Source organism: Penicillium digitatum, chromosome 4, assembly GCF_016767815.1.
Source record: "Penicillium digitatum chromosome 4, complete sequence".
Lineage (NCBI taxonomy): Eukaryota > Fungi > Ascomycota > Eurotiomycetes > Eurotiales > Aspergillaceae > Penicillium > Penicillium digitatum.
In genome coordinates, this window is record NC_089387.1 from 1,337,251 (window position 1) to 1,355,584 (window position 18,334).

At 48.9% G+C, this 18,334-nt stretch overlaps 7 protein-coding genes across 7 annotated transcripts; 3 read left to right on the forward strand and 4 right to left on the reverse strand.

The window, feature by feature from the left end:
- Window positions 1-38: 38 nt before the first annotated feature.
- Pdw03_0446 (Pyroglutamyl peptidase type I, putative) lies at window positions 39-902 on the reverse strand (the record flags this gene model as incomplete). Its single annotated transcript, XM_014674882.1, has 2 exons — window positions 39-728; window positions 789-902. 2 exons carry the CDS (start codon window positions 900-902, stop codon window positions 39-41), a joined length of 804 nt encoding a protein of 267 aa, XP_014530368.1.
- Window positions 903-1,753: 851 nt separating this feature from the next.
- Pdw03_0447 (Cytochrome P450) lies at window positions 1,754-3,672 on the forward strand (the record flags this gene model as incomplete). The annotated part of the gene is made up of 6 exons (XM_014674881.2): window positions 1,754-1,978; window positions 2,044-2,088; window positions 2,212-2,314; window positions 2,379-2,447; window positions 2,510-3,121; window positions 3,236-3,672. The coding sequence occupies 6 exons, from the start codon at window positions 1,754-1,756 to the stop codon at window positions 3,670-3,672; spliced, it is 1,491 nt and encodes a 496-aa protein (XP_014530367.2).
- A 1,993-nt stretch (window positions 3,673-5,665) lies between these two features.
- Window positions 5,666-7,639, forward strand: Pdw03_0448 (uncharacterized protein; the record flags this gene model as incomplete). Its single annotated transcript, XM_014674880.1, has 1 exon — window positions 5,666-7,639. The coding sequence occupies one exon, from the start codon at window positions 5,666-5,668 to the stop codon at window positions 7,637-7,639; it is 1,974 nt and encodes a 657-aa protein (XP_014530366.1).
- A 1,925-nt stretch (window positions 7,640-9,564) lies between these two features.
- Window positions 9,565-12,248, reverse strand: Pdw03_0449 (Checkpoint protein kinase (SldA), putative; the record flags this gene model as incomplete). Its single annotated transcript, XM_014674879.1, has 2 exons — window positions 9,565-11,792; window positions 11,846-12,248. The coding sequence occupies 2 exons, from the start codon at window positions 12,246-12,248 to the stop codon at window positions 9,565-9,567; spliced, it is 2,631 nt and encodes an 876-aa protein (XP_014530365.1).
- A 69-nt stretch (window positions 12,249-12,317) lies between these two features.
- On the reverse strand, window positions 12,318-13,374 carry Pdw03_0450 (Mad3/BUB1 homology region 1; the record flags this gene model as incomplete). The annotated part of the gene is made up of 2 exons (XM_014674878.1): window positions 12,318-12,323; window positions 12,385-13,374. 2 exons carry the CDS (start codon window positions 13,372-13,374, stop codon window positions 12,318-12,320), a joined length of 996 nt encoding a protein of 331 aa, XP_014530364.1.
- Window positions 13,375-13,791: 417 nt separating this feature from the next.
- On the forward strand, window positions 13,792-15,561 carry Pdw03_0451 (DNA (Apurinic or apyrimidinic site) lyase, endon uclease; the record flags this gene model as incomplete). The annotated part of the gene is made up of 5 exons (XM_066099604.1): window positions 13,792-14,194; window positions 14,255-14,291; window positions 14,353-14,472; window positions 14,528-14,662; window positions 14,712-15,561. The coding sequence occupies 5 exons, from the start codon at window positions 13,792-13,794 to the stop codon at window positions 15,559-15,561; spliced, it is 1,545 nt and encodes a 514-aa protein (XP_065957331.1).
- Window positions 15,562-16,232: 671 nt separating this feature from the next.
- Pdw03_0452 (Nucleotide-sugar transporter, putative) lies at window positions 16,233-17,858 on the reverse strand (the record flags this gene model as incomplete). Its single annotated transcript, XM_014674876.1, has 2 exons — window positions 16,233-17,342; window positions 17,406-17,858. The coding sequence occupies 2 exons, from the start codon at window positions 17,856-17,858 to the stop codon at window positions 16,233-16,235; spliced, it is 1,563 nt and encodes a 520-aa protein (XP_014530362.1).
- Between the last annotated feature and the right edge of the window lie 476 nt (window positions 17,859-18,334).

The window sequence follows — 18,334 nt, forward strand, 5'->3', positions numbered from 1 at the left end:
TATAGGTCACAGACAAATTTTACTGCAATGCGATCTGGTTATGCCGAACGCTTCTTGTCAAGCCAACATGCGACCATTGCCTTAATTAGGGCGAGTGTGACAATCCGGCCTTGCTCAATATTCGTATCCTCAGATGCCCCAGGGACATGGAGGAACAGGACATTGCGGTCCTGGCCCTGTAACTGAGCCAAAGACATGCTGGTGTAAAAAATGAAGTCGCACAGGTAGTGACCCGCATCCTGGGAGATCCGAAGATCCGACTCGGGAGCAAAGGAACGCCACGTCTCCAGAAACTGGTCGTCAGGTTGGTAGGGCGAAGCAGAGGAGGGATCATCTGCAGCACGACCTGGGGTCAGAATCGGCGGCAGACCCAACCCTTTCCATCGCTTCTCGCCATCCACATAGCCGGGGCGGCCATTAACATCGGTGATGTTATAGTCATCTCGGTGTGCTAAACTTTCAACGGAGTAATATTGCCGTGGAGTTGCGATGCCGATATGAATAATGAGATCAGGTCTGCGGCCACCATGAGAGGCAGCAAATTCTTCCAAAATTAAGGGAAGAGCCTCTCGAACAGTGGCATATGCCACTGGGATCGGAGTGGGATGCACATGGAGTGAGACTCGACGCGGGTCCGAGTCGTGGTCTTTAGGCGACGGGAAAAGGAAAGATGATGGAAGAGAGGAAGCAATCAGATATGATGCATTCACAATGTTGGTCTTGAAGGGCTGGTTACACAGTTAGTTTCGGGTGAGACACTGACAGCATCCGAAGTGCAGATCACTTGCCCCAAAGCCTGTGATTAGGACGGATATCTCATTAGACGAGGCTGATGTTTGTGGCGGGTTGTGTCCGACAGGGGTGGGAAATATGTATGGAGTAGCAGTGCCGGAGTCACCCATATTCACTGTAATTCTTGAGGTGAAGTTGAGAAGAAGATGACAGATGACTTTAAAGCGGGGAAGTCAACCCTGGAAGGCACCGAGACGAGTGCGGGGTCTTGGCGAAATCCGACCCATGGATCTCACTAGCCTAATTCCGTTAAGCTATTTGAGACTAGCCAAGGGCTTCATATCTTAGGCTTATGCTTCATATGTCGTAGCTTGTTAGACAGTTGTTAGTTCCATTTGATAGGTTGTCATAGGTCTTTATACGGTCTTCAAAAGGAGATTCTCTTCTGGTGCTGGGCCACTGAGACTTTCTTATTCTTGTACCACGAAGTACAGAACGGGTTTCCTCTCTAATGATTCTACCGTTCGACTTGCAGGACTTGCAGCTCTCTAATATCATTGGCACGCTTGTAGATTGGAACTACAGATGCAAGTGGATCCAGGCGGAATAGAAATCCGTTCAAGAATTGCCTGTTCGGGTAAGGATCGCTTAATTTGGCTCTCTTTCTCGCATTTCCGGCTAGGCATATATCGGTGTAGATCAAGAATTATGTTTCTCGGAGGTTTGGTGCTCTGGTGAATGGAGCTGGTCGCTTAGAGTTTATTGGACCTGCGACTTTCTAACGTCGCTTGTCTTTGGCTCGGTGCAGTTCAACTTGAAAGCATTTGATACTTGCTTGGGCCCCCCCTGGTTTGAATATCCAGTCCAATGTCGGTTGGTGGGAAAATGGAGTCTCCCTGACTGGTTGATGGCTCGGTAACTATGATAAATGAGAAAATCCTCGGAGAATATCAGTTCTTAGAAATCTGGAGTGTCGCTTCCATTGTCCCCCCTTCCTCGCTTTTCAGTCCTGACCTTGACTATGGCAATCATCACTGAAATTCTCAACAGTCCCTATGTTTTACAGAGTGTGTGCATCACCCTGATGGCAGTGCTTTTAACAAGTGTTTGGGCAGATATAGCAAACGAGATACCCCATAGACATATTCCTTTGGTTGGAAAGACCTGGTGGGAGCTTACCAACAAAAAGGCCCGGCAACGCTTCACTCGGTCCTCTCGTCAATTAATGGCAGAAGGCTTTGCAAAGGTTCGCCTAAATAGGAATACATCACGCCACTATCTGCCCTCAAATTTGCTAACAGACCTTCGTAGGGCGCCAATGTCTTTCAGATCATCGGAGCCACAAGCCCGATGATTGTATTGCACCCGAAGTTTGTCGATGAAATCAAGAGCAATCCAGATTTGAGCTTTGAAGACTCAATCAAAAAGGCCGATCATGAAACCAGAGATACCCCGTGGCCACGGCTAACTTGCAAATAGACATTTTTCGATGATCGCATTTCTGGGTTTGAACCGTTTCACAATGGCACTGCGTTAAAGGCTACCGTGGAGATTGTGCGGACCAGTTTGACCCAGGCTCTCGGTATGCTCATCTTTAGATATGTCACTCGAGTGACATCGTTAGCTTATCTTTCTTATTTGAATAGGGTCCATTTCACTTCACCTCTCAAAGGAGACAGGTGCGATATTGAAGGAACACTTGCCCCCCACCGATGGTATGACAGAGCACACCCAATTTGCATCGTCCCCTTCTCGTTAATGCGTTCTCTCTTGGCAGAATGGAAGCCCTACTACCTCGCACATAAGGTCCCGTACATGGTAGCCCGCCTCTCCTCTTTGATATTCGTTGGAGAGACCATCTGCCACAACAATGAGTGGATTGATGTTTCCGTGAACTACGCCATCGATGCATTCATGGCTATGCGCGACCTACGAGAATGGTCATCCATTCTTCATCCGGTTGTACACTGGCTTTTGCCCTCTACCCAAAAGCTACGTGCGCATTTGGAAATGGCTCGCTCCATCATCAGCCGCGAGATAGACAGGCGGGTGTTGATTCGCGCGGGCAAGCTCCCTGCAGATGATCAACCTCATGGGCCCGATGCTATGGACTGGTATCATGAGAGCGCCGAAGCCCAGAATGACCTGACTTTTGATCAGTCTTGTGCTCAAGTTGGATTGGCGCTGGCGGCCATTCATGCCACCTCGAATTTGTTAACCAATGTCATGTATGATCTCGCGGCGTACCCGGAGTATATTCAACCGCTGCGCGATGAAATTTGTGCGGTTGCTGCCGAGGATGGAGTTCTGAAGAAGACTAGTTTGCTCAAGTTGAAGTTGTTGGACAGTGTGATGAAGGAATCTCAGCGCACTAACCCACTCTCATTGAGTAAGTTATCCACATTTTTTTCCGAAGTCCACTCGATGTTTGTTCATCCATCCTTCCCCCTCCCCCCACCCCTTTTTGTTTTGCGAAGAATGGCTGATTGACACTCCATGACAGCCTCCATGAACCGCCTTGCCCTTAAGCAAATTGTACTCTCCGATGGAACTGTAATTCCCAAAGGTGCCAACATGTTTGTCTCTACAAAAATCCTGGAAGATGATAGTATCTACCCTAATGCAGCGACTTATGATGGTTACCGGTTTTACAACAAACGCCGCCAGCCTGGCAACGAACACAAGCATCAGTTTGTCACAATGACAAGCGAGCACTTTGTCTTTGGTCATGGTGTCCACGCCTGCCCTGGCCGGTTCTTCGCTGCCAATGAAACCAAAATTAAGCTTCTTCATTTGCTCCTGAAGTATGATTGGAAACTGCAGAGCGGCGGTCGACCCCCAAACATCGAAAACGGTGTCGAGTCTATCACCGACCCACGAATTCAGATTCTGTTTCGATCGCGTGCGTCGGAGGTTGACCTAGGTTTCCTAGGAGAGTAGTGAATGGATCTCCGCAGCGCCTATATCCATTTTTATTTCACACACACTGGATATAGGTTTTTGTCTATAAGCCGTGGGACAAATTGGATTTTATAAGTGACCCATTTGAGTATTATCGAGTTATTCGTAAAAAAGGTGAAGTCCAATTCTTCGAGGTAAATGGGTAAGACTCGGCTCCTCGAAAGTGGAGTTGATTGGCATCTGGCCCACAGTTCTGCGGGTATACCGTGACTATCCACTGTAATCGAGATGAGATCTTACTAAATCTGTTGAGAATGGATCCCTGAATTGAAGAATTCAGAGACAGCCATAAATTCCAACATGTAGAATGTTCAACGGTGCAAGTCACGTATACTCCGCAGCAATCATAGGAAGTAGAGGTCCCTTTTTTAGGGTTCTCTGGCAAGACAGCACGTGACTGGTCAGTACGTAGCAAGTATACAGTAAGTATACAGTAATTTTCAACACGTGTGTTGGACGCGTCGCGCGTCAGTGGGGAAAGATGAACGTGAGGCTTCTCCAACCGCAACGCCTCCACCGGTCCCAATGGGGTTATATAGGCTGGCCCTGCCTCTCTCGTTGGGTAGCTCGGGCTCCGGGGCTTCAGAGACCCAGACCGCACAATAAGAAAATGCGACCGCTGATCTACGGTACCCAGGTACCCAGGTACCCGTACCAAGCCGGGTTTCTTTGGACGCAACAAACCAATTCACTGAAGGGAAAGAGAAGAAAGGACCTTTTTACTTTTCGAGGCCCGAGCCACTTCAAACCTGATTGGAAGTTAAACAAAAAAGAAAAAAAAAATATGCTGAAGAATATTAGTGCAGACGACCATCAGCTGCACTTCTATACGCAGGCTGGCCGTTCTCCGTTCTGTTCTGTACAAGCCCTTGCAGCCATGGAGTGAACAGCTGGAGACCATGTCTTGAAGATGCGAAACCGATCCACCATACAGAGTACTCCGAGTACTCCGTACTTGGTACCTGATTCCAAACACCAGCCCCCTCATTTATGAGGTCTACAGCACGTACTCCGCGTATGGAGGATGGAGTCCTCCGTACAGAGCACAGCTTACAGCTTATTCCGTACAGCCTACATTGTTGCCTTCAAATCCTAGAACCAAAAAGCACTGGCTATTTGCTTAAGGTGTCCTTACCTCCCAAGGTGGTTCTTTACAAAGCCCTGTGGTCAAATTATTTGTCCACAGTGCATGCATCAAGCAAGGCCCAGAGATGTGTCCACAGCCATTATATATAGGAAAGACTCGAATAGGAAAGACTCGAGAAAATCTAAACAAAATCTCTGTAAAGAAGAAGAAGAAATGAGAATCAATTGAAGATTGTAATGATTTTTCAAGTAACAACGCATAAGATTTTCGCAGTGGGCCAAGTCCTATCCAGAAGTATAGGGTACCAGGTCCAATAGGCAGTTCACCACGAGGAGCACAGGTACCAAGTACCCCCACCACTCCCGCCTCACCCTGCGCCCAATCCTCCCCCATCATTCTTCCTCTTCTCTCTCTCTCTCTCTCTCCTCTCTCTCTCTCTCTCTACCAACCCTTTTCCACCATTATCGTGAGACTTTTTCTCGCACCGTTCTCCGTTTGAGGGGACGCTCTTTTCCTTTGTGTGTTTATTTTTTTTCGGGTAATGACGAAATCCTTCATTCCCTACTACTCGGACGGGATGGAGCCGCAGATGTGATCTGGTGATCCCCGATTTCAAGTTGCCGCATTCCTTAGGAAGCATATCACGCACACCGAGACCTCGGTTTTTTTTCCTTCTATTTTCACGTTACTCCTGCATCTCTTTCTGCATTTTTACTTTTATTTTTTCTCCTCTTCACGATTCACGACATTGACGCGACGCTGCGCGCTTCAACTCGAAGCCGCGCCGGACTCATCTACTCTTTCAACTCCAAAACGTCCTCAAGTTCCTCTTAGAAGTCGCATTGACCCATAATCTGCGGTTTGCAAGACTGCAGGATTGCCAGTATGGCTCAACGTCAGCTTTCGCGCACGCTCCCAAAAAACTTTACCTTCTCCCTCGGCGACAATGAACCAAAGACTCCCGAGCGGCCTCGCACCACCATGAATGTACCTCCACCACCTCGTCACTCAATATCTAGTGGCCGTTTACCTAGAGTTCGGGCTCGCGCTGGTACCAATGTCTGCGCTCGCATGGACATGGATATGTTCCAGTTCCACAGCTCTGATGTTCCCCTGCCTTCGATCGAAGTGCCCCAATCGACTATCAACTTTGAGGCTGCTTCATTCAGTGATTTCGCCACCGATGAGGGATATCTCGCGCCTCCTCGCGTGCGAATGGATTTCAAGACGCCACCTGCGCAGATCCGACGCACACCTTTCGATTCCCGCGACACTAGAAACCCGTGGCCATCGTGGGACCAGACGCCCGGCCTTAACAACATCAAGCGCGCAGACTCGGTCTGTTCGACTTTGTCAAATTCTTCAATTGAATCCATTGAAACCTTTGCATCGCGACCATCTGTAGGAAGTTTCACCAGCATCGAGAGCGATTCATTTGACTCGTATTTTCCTTTGGATATGTCAAAAGAACCTGAGATCGAGTCGCCTTCGCGGCCTCAGAAACAGCCGGTGAAAGTCCATGTGTCGAAGAAGTCCTGGACTCGCGACATGGATACCCACTTATGGAATACCTATCAAATTTACCTTCAGGACCCTACTATGACTCCATTTAAGATGACACCTGGCAGTATCCCCCCTTTGGGAGTCACCTCGCGTGTTGCGCGACGCGCCAAGAAGACATGGGGTCAAAAGAGCAGTCGCATTGTTCAATCTGTCTCGATAAAGTCTGCTGATCCCATTGAAATCTCTACACCCAAGGCTATGGAAGAAGAGTCGCAACCGGCCTGGCCTAAGTCAGACTCCAAGACTCGACGACGCCTCAAGATGCTATGTCGACGCAAATTCTCAATTTCTCCCCACTATCAGCGCATCATGCAGTCTCGCACTCCCGAGCCTGTCACGAAGATGTTCGATCCTACTACGGATACCCGCGTGAAAGACTTCGCTGACAACTCGGCCTACACTACTCGTGACCTCGGCGTTTCTCTTGTCACATCCTGCGAACCGACCCCACTTTCTAAGGTAACACAAGAAGTGCCGTTGACTACGGACTGGTTTAACAACCCCGTTTCTGCTCATGCCGAGCCACGGGTGGCCAAGACTCCTAGTCAGCATCTTCGTGCGGAATCTGCTCCTAGCATCCCTCGTCTAGGATCTCCATTCGTGTACAGCACTTGGGGCCCCGGTGGATCAACCTGTCAGATCCATGACTCTAATACTCGACGTGGGACTATTCATGTTCCGGGTTATCGTGCCCGACGCAACACATACTTCGACCAGCCTTTGCCTAGTACTGTCGATGTATTCCCAAGCGTATCCAGGGAGCAGAGTAATCCTTCCGATCAAGAAGTTGAACGTCGCTTGGAGGATTATGTTCGTGACAATAAGTTCCAAGACATGGGCCATGGTCGGGTTCGCATTCGCAATCGTGGAGCTACCACTAGCGCTGTCAGCCCCAGAGAAATGGACCAGCTTTTCTCCCCGCCATCTTCCCTCAATTCAGGCCCTATTGAGCCCGATGAGACTACACCTGTTCTGAACCCCCCTATGAATCCATTGTTAGACCTCGGCGAAAACATCAAACGCCTCGGCTCACCCTTCCGGATCGAAGGAAAGCACAAGCGTCGTGAAGTCCCGAAGCGAGTCAGTAGACAGGCACCTGCACTGTCCGATCCATTCTCGAGCGGTGGCCCTTCATATGTCGGGCAAGACGACACTACATCTCTCATGCAGGTTTCCCCAGCTCATGTTTACGATAAAGCTCCAGGTACTTTGCCGTACAATGCCTCCGAAGACGGTCTTTCTGATGCTGAGCGCATCCGCCGGCAAATATTGAATATGCCTTTCACACGCAACTAAGTTGCAGCCCTTTTTTCGCTGTCGAATTTTCAAGTATCCGTTTCATCGTGGCGTCGATTTCTTTGCGAGATTTAATCCCCTTTGCATTATGACTTGAACGAGATACCGACAGGGCCCGGGTAGGGCCCTTGCATTTCCAGCCTTTTCACGACAGCAACACTATCCACGACTATTACGATATGCCTGAACGATTTCTTCATGCTCAACCTTGAAAATCACAATACTGAACCCCCAACGACAAAAAACCCAAAATCCCCCAAAATCAAAGTGACGGGTCTTTCCACTGTCCATTTGGTCGAAACCCGCACACAGTACATGGGCATCTGGCTGTTGGTTACCTGCCTCCGAACATTTACTTCGTTGGTCTACTTACGACAATCAGACTGTGCGTGGTTCTGTTTTGCACCTTTTACTCGGTAAAATTAGCAGTTTCATCTTGCCTTCACTCATTACCTCATTTCCTTTCTTCCCATGGGGGGATTTCACCTCGAAAAAATAACCCAAACGTACAAAAAAAGGTTGAAAAAACTCCAAAATACATATCTGCTGTCAGCAATCAGCAACCACTCGTTATTTTGCGACCCACGCTCCTTTCAGATTCTCTTTAATCTTCCTTTCTCAGACCTTGTCTAGTCATTTATCCCCTGCATCTCATACACGGTACGACATGCCTTTCCCACCAAGTCATGCTGGAGATGCGGCCCGAGCTGATGATGGCCTTTCGAATTACCCGTCACACATGGAAACGACTCCCTCCCTCTTTGTTGACACTCGCCAGTCAGCATAGATGGCAATGCACCCCCTCAAAAGCGAATGTGTAACGATACATATGCAATTACATAGACGAACTGAAACGAAACGAATGCGCTTGAATATTGCAGTTGACCAACGACATCCCTGACACGCACGCAAGGTGTTTGGTTTTCTTTTGCCTGCGATCCCCATTTCTTCTTAATTTGCATCTCATGATCTCAATCTTGAAGCTGATTTCCCCTGACATTTTCCCTTCTCGATTGGTGATCCACGACTTACCTCATGCTTTCGATTCTCAATTTGATTCAGCTCGCGCTCCATGATTCCCCTTGTGACGAGCCTTATTGGGTTTGCATCCGGAAAATCGCGTGTCTTTTTCTCTGGCCTTTTTCCATGCCTCTTCTGCGTCTCATGGCGTATGGATGTCTGTCTCTTTTTCAGAGTCTTCTTTTTCGCTGGACCTTTGTGATCTTGCTCTGGAGCTTGTGAGATTTGGCCGTTTTTATCTATTCTTCTTCTGATTTATCGTTGTCCTGTGAAGGTTGATCTTTTGAAGCCATGGCTTTGTTTGATCAAACTGATCGGCCAATTGAATTATCATATTAACTATTTTCATCCCTTTTTCGGTTTTACGTCACCGATTGCCTGATAGCTTCGTACCTGGGTTCCTGAGCATGTTCCATCTTGCAAAGGGCTGCATTTCTATCATTCTCAATGCGCGCTTTTCAAGAATCATTGGCAGCGGTTAGACCCCTTACATTCCTCGACCTCGTTTGGAACACATTATATGAATTATGCATGCTTATTTAGGCTTGGTCAGCCTTAGGTCCCATCCTGACTCAGTAAGCTTTAGTCTGTTCCATTTACCCTTTGGTTTCTTCATAATTGAGGCCACAGCCGAGCAAATGGTACATTACTTGTGGAGGGGTTTAAAAGAAGCGATCAAGATGAACACAAGATGCTTGGATAGCCAACAAATAGCTGTCCTCAATTTCATGTGGAATTGATATCAGGCAATATCTACAGATCGAAAAACCGATCAACAAACAGGAGTAAACGAGAATGAAAAAAACAAGCAACATGTAATGTAGTAAGATAACGGGGGGTATAAGTCATAAAACACGGATGCAACGAGGGAAATCGATACAAAAAAAACTGGGTTAAAAGAAATTTCACTTGTCCAATTTCTTCTTTCGATCAGCTAGGAGAATCTCAATCTTCCGAATCTGAAGAGCAAGACCCTTTTTCTCAGCATTGGCAAGGAGCCATTCCTCCATGCCGCGACGAACATGCCGCATAGAGTGTAAGACAGGCAGAATAGGCGCGGAGGACAGACCCGCATCAACTCCGTTATCGCGCTCGATGCGCTGCCAGCGCTCAGCGCCAGGATTCAGCAAGAGATCGAAGACACCAGCCCAGAGTTCACGGTCCCAGTATCGTTTCAACGACTCACGGATGCGATAAGTGCGGGATGATGATTTCCCGTCGCTGCCATCGATGGCAGTTGATTCGACGTACTTGCCGAATAACAAGACGTGGATTACGCCGGCAATGCCGTACAAGTCGATATGGTGGGTCCAGGGGCGCATCTCACGGATCTCGTTGCACTCGTGCGTACCGGTTTCCCAGTCAGCAATGAATTGCACGGCTGGCGAGAAGGCTTGCATGTCGATGCTGCGACCGAAGTCGATCAGGGACAGGCCCTTTTGTCGCCAGCCATGAGAGCCGCTTGGAGAGTAGTGTGTGCTTTCGCGGGGATCCAAGGCTGTTTCATCTATACCGAGTTTGAGCAGGGAGAGGGCCTTGGAAGGCGATTCGTTGGGATTGTGGTCATCTAGACGGACGAGGCAGTTGTCGGCTTTGATGTCACCGTGGAGGACGCCATTGGCGTGAAGTGCTTCGACAGTGCGGAATAGCTCGACCGAGAAGAACATTGCTAGGACTTCCTCGAGACCGCCTTCAGAAGTAGGGTTGGAGTTGATGGTTTCATTGCGGACGATGTTGACAAGGTCAAGAATAGTCCCTTGACCTCGATAGTCCTCCACCAGGAAACTTTCACGTCGATGAACATGCAGTTCGTGTGCGCGAACAATGCTATCGGTGGCGCGAGAATGACCTGTGGATTGTCGTAGGCGGCTATATGCTGTGCGAATCATGTAAAACTCCCACGCGCTTGATGGTCCATTTTCGACCTTGACTGCTTCGAAGGGGAATCGAGGAGTCTCATAAGCGTTCGATTTTCTAAGTTTGGAAGTATTGCCGTTAGGGCTTGTGCTATCGTCAGAGTCGGAGTCGTAGGATTCAAGACTGTCGACACTTTCAGCGAGATAGACGGGAGCATATGCACCAGCTCCTAGCTCACGTCTGATAATGTAGCTTCGTTCCGCTCCTGGAAATTCGAGGATGGGAGTGTCAAATGCCTCGTTCCCGCCACTCTTTGATCGCCTGGTGTTATTTTTGACGAATTTCTGGATAATTGAAGCATAGTTGCTATCTTCAACATGACCGTGATAACCTGTGTACGTCGCAAGAGGCTTTTCAAGGGAGTTGAGGATTGTGTTGCGGATGCCCTTGTCAGTCGGATTGCACTGCGCATCCCTAATTATCGGTTCCCTACTCCGGAGCTTGGGTGCGAGGGCCCTGAAGGCCATGGGACTAAATGGCACATCAACTGTAGACGCAACGGTGTGATCTCCCTGGTATGGCGTGCTTGTTCCCAGTGGACTTGAAAGCAAATAGTTACTGGCCGGTGAGCGAGGCTTCGAAGGCGTTTTAGCGTTGTAAATGCTGTTTCGAGCGGCTGTTAAAGAAGGGATGGATTCCGTTCGCTCTACAATAGGTGTCATAAAGGGGAGGCGGTTCTGGGCCATGATCGCAGGGTCACGGTAGGTCCCCCATGGAGGAGCGTAGTCCTCAGGCATTTCTGGTATAAATCCTTTCCTCTCCGGTGTTCCTTGTGTCGAGCTATCTTCCGCTCCATTACTGACGACAGAATGTGAGGTAACTTCAGCATTTTCAATGTCCGGAATATCACGATCTGGGTTGAACTCTGTCCAATCGCTCCCATCGCCATCGATGCTCTCAGCTCGTGTGGTGTTGGCATAGTCAGTGTCGTCGTAGGATTTGTGGAACGTTTGAGTCTCCTCGTCTCCAAATTCGCTAGAGGCCGCTGATATGTGCCCTGTCCCTGTGCTATCTCCAGCACTGGCGCAGTCGTCATCTTCGTAATCGCTGCCGCAGAAGCTGTCTGCGTCTTCCTCTGTCTCTGCCTTTAATGGCTGATTGAAAATGCTATAGATCTCATCCGTCGCTGCACGAGTGTGCATGGTCATTGTCGGTTCCCGAGTGCTCTTTCGCCGGACCTTTTTGTTATTGGACGGGGAGTCAAACTTCATTTTAACTGCACAGTTGTGAGTTTAACATGCCTGAAGAATGAGAACTCATATCCCTTACCTGTTTGTGTTTGTGATGTTTCCCCTTTGATCTTGGTGCGACTCGCTTTGCCAAATTTGCGTTCATAGCCTTCGTCTTGATGTTGAGATTGAGGGCGACTAGCCGAGGTGAGGTTTTGGCCTAAATGCTCTGGCAATTCCCCTGCTGAATGAGGTTTCTCTAGCAGTGACTCGGTACTGCCTGTGTTCTCAGAGATCTGATGCAAGAGCTCTTTTTGTTGTCGCCAATTCTTGCCCATCCAACCACGATTGATGGCCCTGAGCTCTTCGAAACTCATCTCATGTGCTGGGTTGGTGCGGTTAGGGTATACGGATTCCAGGTTGACAAATACACGTTCGCGTCGGCCAGTCCGCGGGTTAATCGCTTCCCTTACGTGATGTTCGGGTACTTCTTTTAGTGGCATTGGTTCTTCGGAAGAATGATCTGGATTGGACTGGATACATAAAAAAACACCATAGGTTCATGCCAGCAATTAGTCCTATGATCGTAAATATGTGGAGGTCTGAAGAGGGAAAGGGCAACATGGAATGGGAACTCACCTCGTCCCGGAAGATAGCCATCTTTTGTGTTGGCGCCGCTTTCTTCCCAACCTTCAATGTTTCTCCTGCCCAGGGCTTTGCCGCCACCTCGTTCTCCTTCTTACGGTCCCGAATCGATCCAATGCTTTCCCATCCCTTCGTCGATCCACTAGTTGCGGGGCCCGGCGCAGCCGAGTCAGCGTCTGAAAAGATAGCCATCTTAGGCTTTCCGGATTTGGTTTTTGCCGCACCGCCCGTCTGAGGCGGGGGCCGTGAAGCCTGTGCGTCAGGAGAGGCATCTGATGGCGCGAACGGGTTCGTCTTGGCGGCCAGCGCGGGACGGACCGGTGGCAAAGCAGGCGATGAAGGCCCGGTATCTTGTGGACGCTGGTCGTATCGGAATTGAAACTCGCTGTATTTCCGTGCCAATCTCTCGACTGGTCGCGCCTCACGGTCCATACCGAGCCTGTACACCTCATCGGCTTGTGACCACCGACCAGCACCCTCTAGCCACCCGGCAAATTCCTCATAGAAAAGAGCCAGACTTTCACCAATTTTATGACGCGCAAGGAATGCAAATGTCTCGCGTGGGGCATCGGAGAAGAGTTGAACATAATGAAGCCATAATCGTAGATACCGAGGGTCGTTTCTGTAGTGTGATGACGAAAGAAACGATTTCGTTGCCTGTTCCAATAAGGGAAGAAGACCGGATTCTGCGGTCGCTTGTGCGGACGGATACGCGTTCAGGGTCCATTTGACATAACGGTCATAAACATCGAGCGGATCGTCCGATTCTCCTATCGACTGCAATTCACATTCGAATTCTTGGCGCATAGCATCGTTGATATTCCTGGTGCCATTTGGCGATGGCAACGAGATCTTGTCACCGTTACTGCCGGCTGAAAATATCCGGGCAAGTTCTCTGGCTGATCGGCCACCGGGCAGTGATTGGACGTTTTCCTTTTGTGCTTCGATGATATCGAAGTCGACCAGCTCTTCAGAGGCTGCCATGTTAGCAACAGCGACAGATTAAGAAGAAATCACACAGATCCCAAATTGCATCGAAGACCAAAAGTTCAAAAAGAGCAAGCAATAACTCTGGCGGGGCTGCAAGGAGATTCTTTGGTTATCGATAAACATCACATGACTGTTGCTATGGAGACAGTCACGTGGCTCGTACTTCTTCCTTGGGTTCGTTGCGTTACGCTCCACTGACGGCTTCGGAGCCTAGAAGATGCAAATTTAGCTATTCTATAAGCTCAATTTGTTTTTCTGACCATACACTTCATCTAAATTTCGGTCGTTTTGAGTCTGCACAGTGTGTAGGGTTCTTGATCCGCGAGACTTGGCAATATCAACTTCTTCAGGTCTTCGATCAGGGTTACCCACTTAGCTCAAGAGGCTCTACACTGTGACGCTCTCAGTGCTATGTGTTGCCAAGAACCTAACTCGCCAATATGCGAAGATTTTGGATCTAAGGTCAACCATAAACGGAACCTCAGTAATGGAACTTCAGAGCTTTCGCCACCCAGACGATCCAAGCGACAGAAACCCACTACAAATTTTAAAGAACTGTCTTCTCCAGAAGCCTCAGATTCAGAGACTGAAGAATTTGCTCCTGCAGTGAAAAAAGAGGCTGACGACAAACCCCTGGTTGATACTCCCAAGAAGAATAGAAAGAAGGCTCCAGTTAAGAAGGAGTCCAACGAAGACGTCAAACCTATAAAGGCGAGAAAGTCTAAGAAAGACCAGGAACTTGAGAGTATGCCTTTGGTACCCCGGACTAAGGGTCTGCGTATGTTCGTCGGTGCTCACGTCAGTGCTGCAAAAGGTCAGTGTTCGCAGCAGCTCATCGTCTCCATTCGACAATAACCCATTGATTATCGAGCAGGTGTCTTCAACTCCATACAAAATAGCGAAAATATAGGGTAAGTTTGAATTACTTGCAAGCATATCCAAGTTTGAAAATGATTCGAATCTTACAATTAGGGGAAATGCATTCGCCTTGTTCTTGAAGTCACAGCGTAAATGGGAAAACCCAGCTCTCCAAGACGACCATCGCGATAAGTTCCGTAAGCTTTGTGCAGAAAAGGGTTATGATGCAGCCAAGTGAAATTCCCTCATCTGAATGGACCCGGATGGATCACTAACATCTACTGCTCAGACACGTTCTCCCTCATGGCTCATACCTTGTCAATCTGGCCCAAGACGACAAAGCCAAATCAAAGCAAGCATATAACTCCTTTCTGGATGATCTTCGCCGATGTGAGGCACTTGGAATTACACTTTACAACTTCCAGTGAGTCGACTGTCTGGCAACCATCTCAGCCCATACTAACACTCTCAAGCCCAGGAAGTACCAATCAGACACCTCTGCCCGAAGCACTTTCCCGCCTGGCAAATCTGTTAGTCCAGGCCATCAGCGAAACGAAGACCGTAGTTCCCGTCCTGGAGACAATGTGCGGCCACGGCAACTCAATTGGCGGCGCACTGTCGGAGTTCCGCGACTTGCTGGCTCTAATCCCGAGAGAGCACCACTCCCGCATTGGCATCTGCGTAGACACCTGCCACAGCTTTGCAGCCGGCTACGATCTAAAGTCCCCAGCCGGATTCAAAGCCTTCCTCGACGAATTCGACGAGCTAATCGGAATCCAGTTCCTCCGAGCTCTGCACCTCAATGACTCAAAGGCACCGCGGGGAAGTAAGCGCGACCTGCACGCCAATATCGGCACGGGGTTCCTCGGCCTGCGGGCGTTCCACAATGTCATGAACGAGCCGCGGTTTGAAGGGCTACCGATGGTCCTTGAGACGCCTATTGACCGTGTCCCGGGACAGAATGTAGCCACTGGAGACGATGCAGCCGATAGCAATGAGAGCGGGCCTGGAATGAAGAAACAGCCAAAGAAGGGTCCCAAGAGACCTGCTGGTGCGGGTGCAGCTGCTGTTCCCGATCCGGGTGTATGGGCGGGTGAGATCAAACTACTTGAGTCACTGATTGGGATGGACCCCGAGGGCGAAGAGTTCCGGGCTCTGGAGGCTCGCCTTTCGGAGGAAGGTCGTGCGGAGCGCGAGAAACTTCAGGATCAGTATGAGCGCAAGCTCGAGGCGGATGGGGAAAAAAAAGCGAAGGGATCAGGAAAGGCAAAGGGACAGAAGAGTCTGATGGACATGATGAAGGGTGGCACTGCGAAGGGCTAGATGTGGATTTTTCCTTGAGCTCAGAGCAGAGGGTCAGCAATGCGATGGGACATTCGTCTCGGGTTTCTGTGTACTTCTTATACCTTTCGTCAGACTAGAGTAAAAATGAAGAACAAAATCATTACAACATCCAAAGGCTCTCCAGATGAAAATCAGCTGAGAGATGACCTTTTATAGCCGTTGAAAGTAGGAAATTCAATTGATGGTATCCAAGATCCAAAAACCCCTTCATGCTAATAGAAATAAGAAGTAATGTGCTGGTAAATCCAAAGTTCGACCAAGTCATTTTTGTGAGAGTAGACTTGCGATTTAAAGATTCACACTAGGTTTTCTTCGGGTAGGTCACAGACCCTCCAACATCGTATCATCACATGCATGTGCAATATAGGTAGACGAAAAAAAAGAGAGGAGTAGTTAAAAGTGAGTGTGAAATACTGGGGCTAAGTGAAATTTTGGCTCCGAACGGGCGAAAGAGACGAGCTCGATTGTATACCCGGCGATGCTTCGCGGTCAGGGACATGTAAGTGAAGGAACCCTGCCTCTGCCATTTGAGTGACAGTAGCAGGTGCTGATTTAAGCAGATAAGGCGGACCATCATATCCTAGAATGATAGAAGTCGAGATTGAGAGACCGCGCCTGGCACCACTGGTGCGCACTCAGAATGAGCACCGTTAGTCACCGGCTGATAATGATTGGTGGTCATCGTTGAGATAACCACCAGGTGCAGAGCTAATGATGCTGGATTCCTGATGGGCAACTCGGCGATAATCCCCCGGTTCACCACTGCTATGCTCGCCTTCGTCGGTGTCAGATGCAGGACTCGACTCGCGACTCGAGGAGTCAGTTTCCGGTAGCTCGCTGCGCATTCCTGCAATCTTCATGTAGTTGTATGCTGCAATGCTGCTGATAGTGACGACCAAACCGGTCGCATTGACCGTTGTGAGCTTATCGTGGAAGATAATGCCCGCGGCGCTGATTGTGACTACTTCTTTGAAGATCCCGCAAATACTCAGGGTGACAACTGAGGAACGCTTCAGAAGCGCAAACTCCGAGGAAATCATGCAGAATGCAAGTACTCCAGGGAAAATCAGAAGTAAAGAGCCAAATAGTTTGCCATTTTTGCTGGCGAGCGCGAGGTATCCTTGGTAGATCTCATGAGGACCTTCGATAGATAGTGCGATGGTGATAAGCGAAAGAAACATGATGGGAGTCAGGAGAAAGAGAGTTGAGAATGGATTTGAAGTAGCCGGGTGGCGAAGCAACAGAATTTGGGTCAGTCCCCATCGGAAGCCCGAAAAGAACGCAGAAGCAATGACGAGTGCGAAACCAAGCGCATTGAACGCTGTCTCGCCAGCGACCATCATCACAACACCTACTGTCATTGTGGCAATGATGATGATTAATTTTGTCGATGGTGTTTCAAGACGGAAAAGGAAGGCGAATAATAGGACGAAGGCAAGTGCAGACGATTTGCACATAGTTAAGAAAGTAAGAGAGATGAACTTCAAGGACATATTTCCAAGACCAACGTCAAGCGAGGTTGCTGCACCACACGGAACGAGGCGAGTGAAGTAGAATAACTTGGAGATGAGGGGTTGTGGTTCCTCGGGCACATCGATGGGAGATGTAGCCGCAAACCCTGTCTGCTGTTGTGGACGAAGCGATGGAAAGATCCAGAGGATTATAACGGAGAGAGAGAATTGGACAGCCATATGTAAGCTCGTTGTAAAAAGAGGGAAAGGGAAGACGATATCGCTCTCGGAGAACATCCATTTGTTGTACTGCAAACAAAACGATTGTTAGTACCTTCTTGACTTGCAAAACGAGTGCAAAGAACCACTCACTATTGAAATAGACAGCGAGAAGAGATACCACAGCAAGATCAGCCCGCCGTTAATTAGTAGCTTCTTGACAACGTTTCTGTCCGACAGAATCTCACGAATAGAACCCTGGCCCTTGACATCTGCGATTCGAGCATCCAGCTTGCGGCGCTGCTTTCGTCGTCGACGTCGCTGACGTTTTTGATGTGATGTGAGTCCGGTTTCCTCGTCATCTTGATCATCATCCGAACTCATCGGGTCCAGCTCCAGAGTCTCTGCAGCGGATAAGATATCGGACGCATCAGTGTCATCTTCAGCGGTCAAAGGTTCCTGTTCTTCGCGTTTGTGGTTCCCTCCATCTCCATGCGACCAGAGCATATCCTCTCTGCGCTCTGTCAAAATCGGTTGTGAGGCTCGCCCTGTCCCGGCAAGCATGGAGCTTCGCCGACGGTGGTGGGCGCCGGCGGATAGCCCCATTCTAATAACTGGGACAGTTACGTGGAAAGTAAAAGATCGGAAGCGAGATTTATCTCCATTAACGTGGACGGAATAAGTTTGTCACACGAAAATGCACGAGAGCAAAAAGCCTCGGGGAGTAGACAGGGGAATATGCTGACAAAGAAACAAAGAGGGGAGGAATCGATCTGGGAAGAACCTTGGAAGTTTATCCAACAAAGTGAAAGCTCCAAGAAGAAAAGAAATTGAAACAAAAATGGGGGGAAAAAAAGAGAGAAGAACAAAAAAAGGCCTGAATTCAAAGCAGTTCAAAGGAATGGCAAAAATTAGGAATTAAAGGGCGGTGATGTTTCTATTTCCTTCAGGTTTCTCTCTCTTCTCCTTTCTCACCTTTCCCTGGCCACCTCTCATTGGTTGCACATTTTTTATATCGGTCTCCACTGTCCGGTCGATCCGGGGTCAAGTGGGAAAAGAATATGTGGAATAGTTTCGCTATT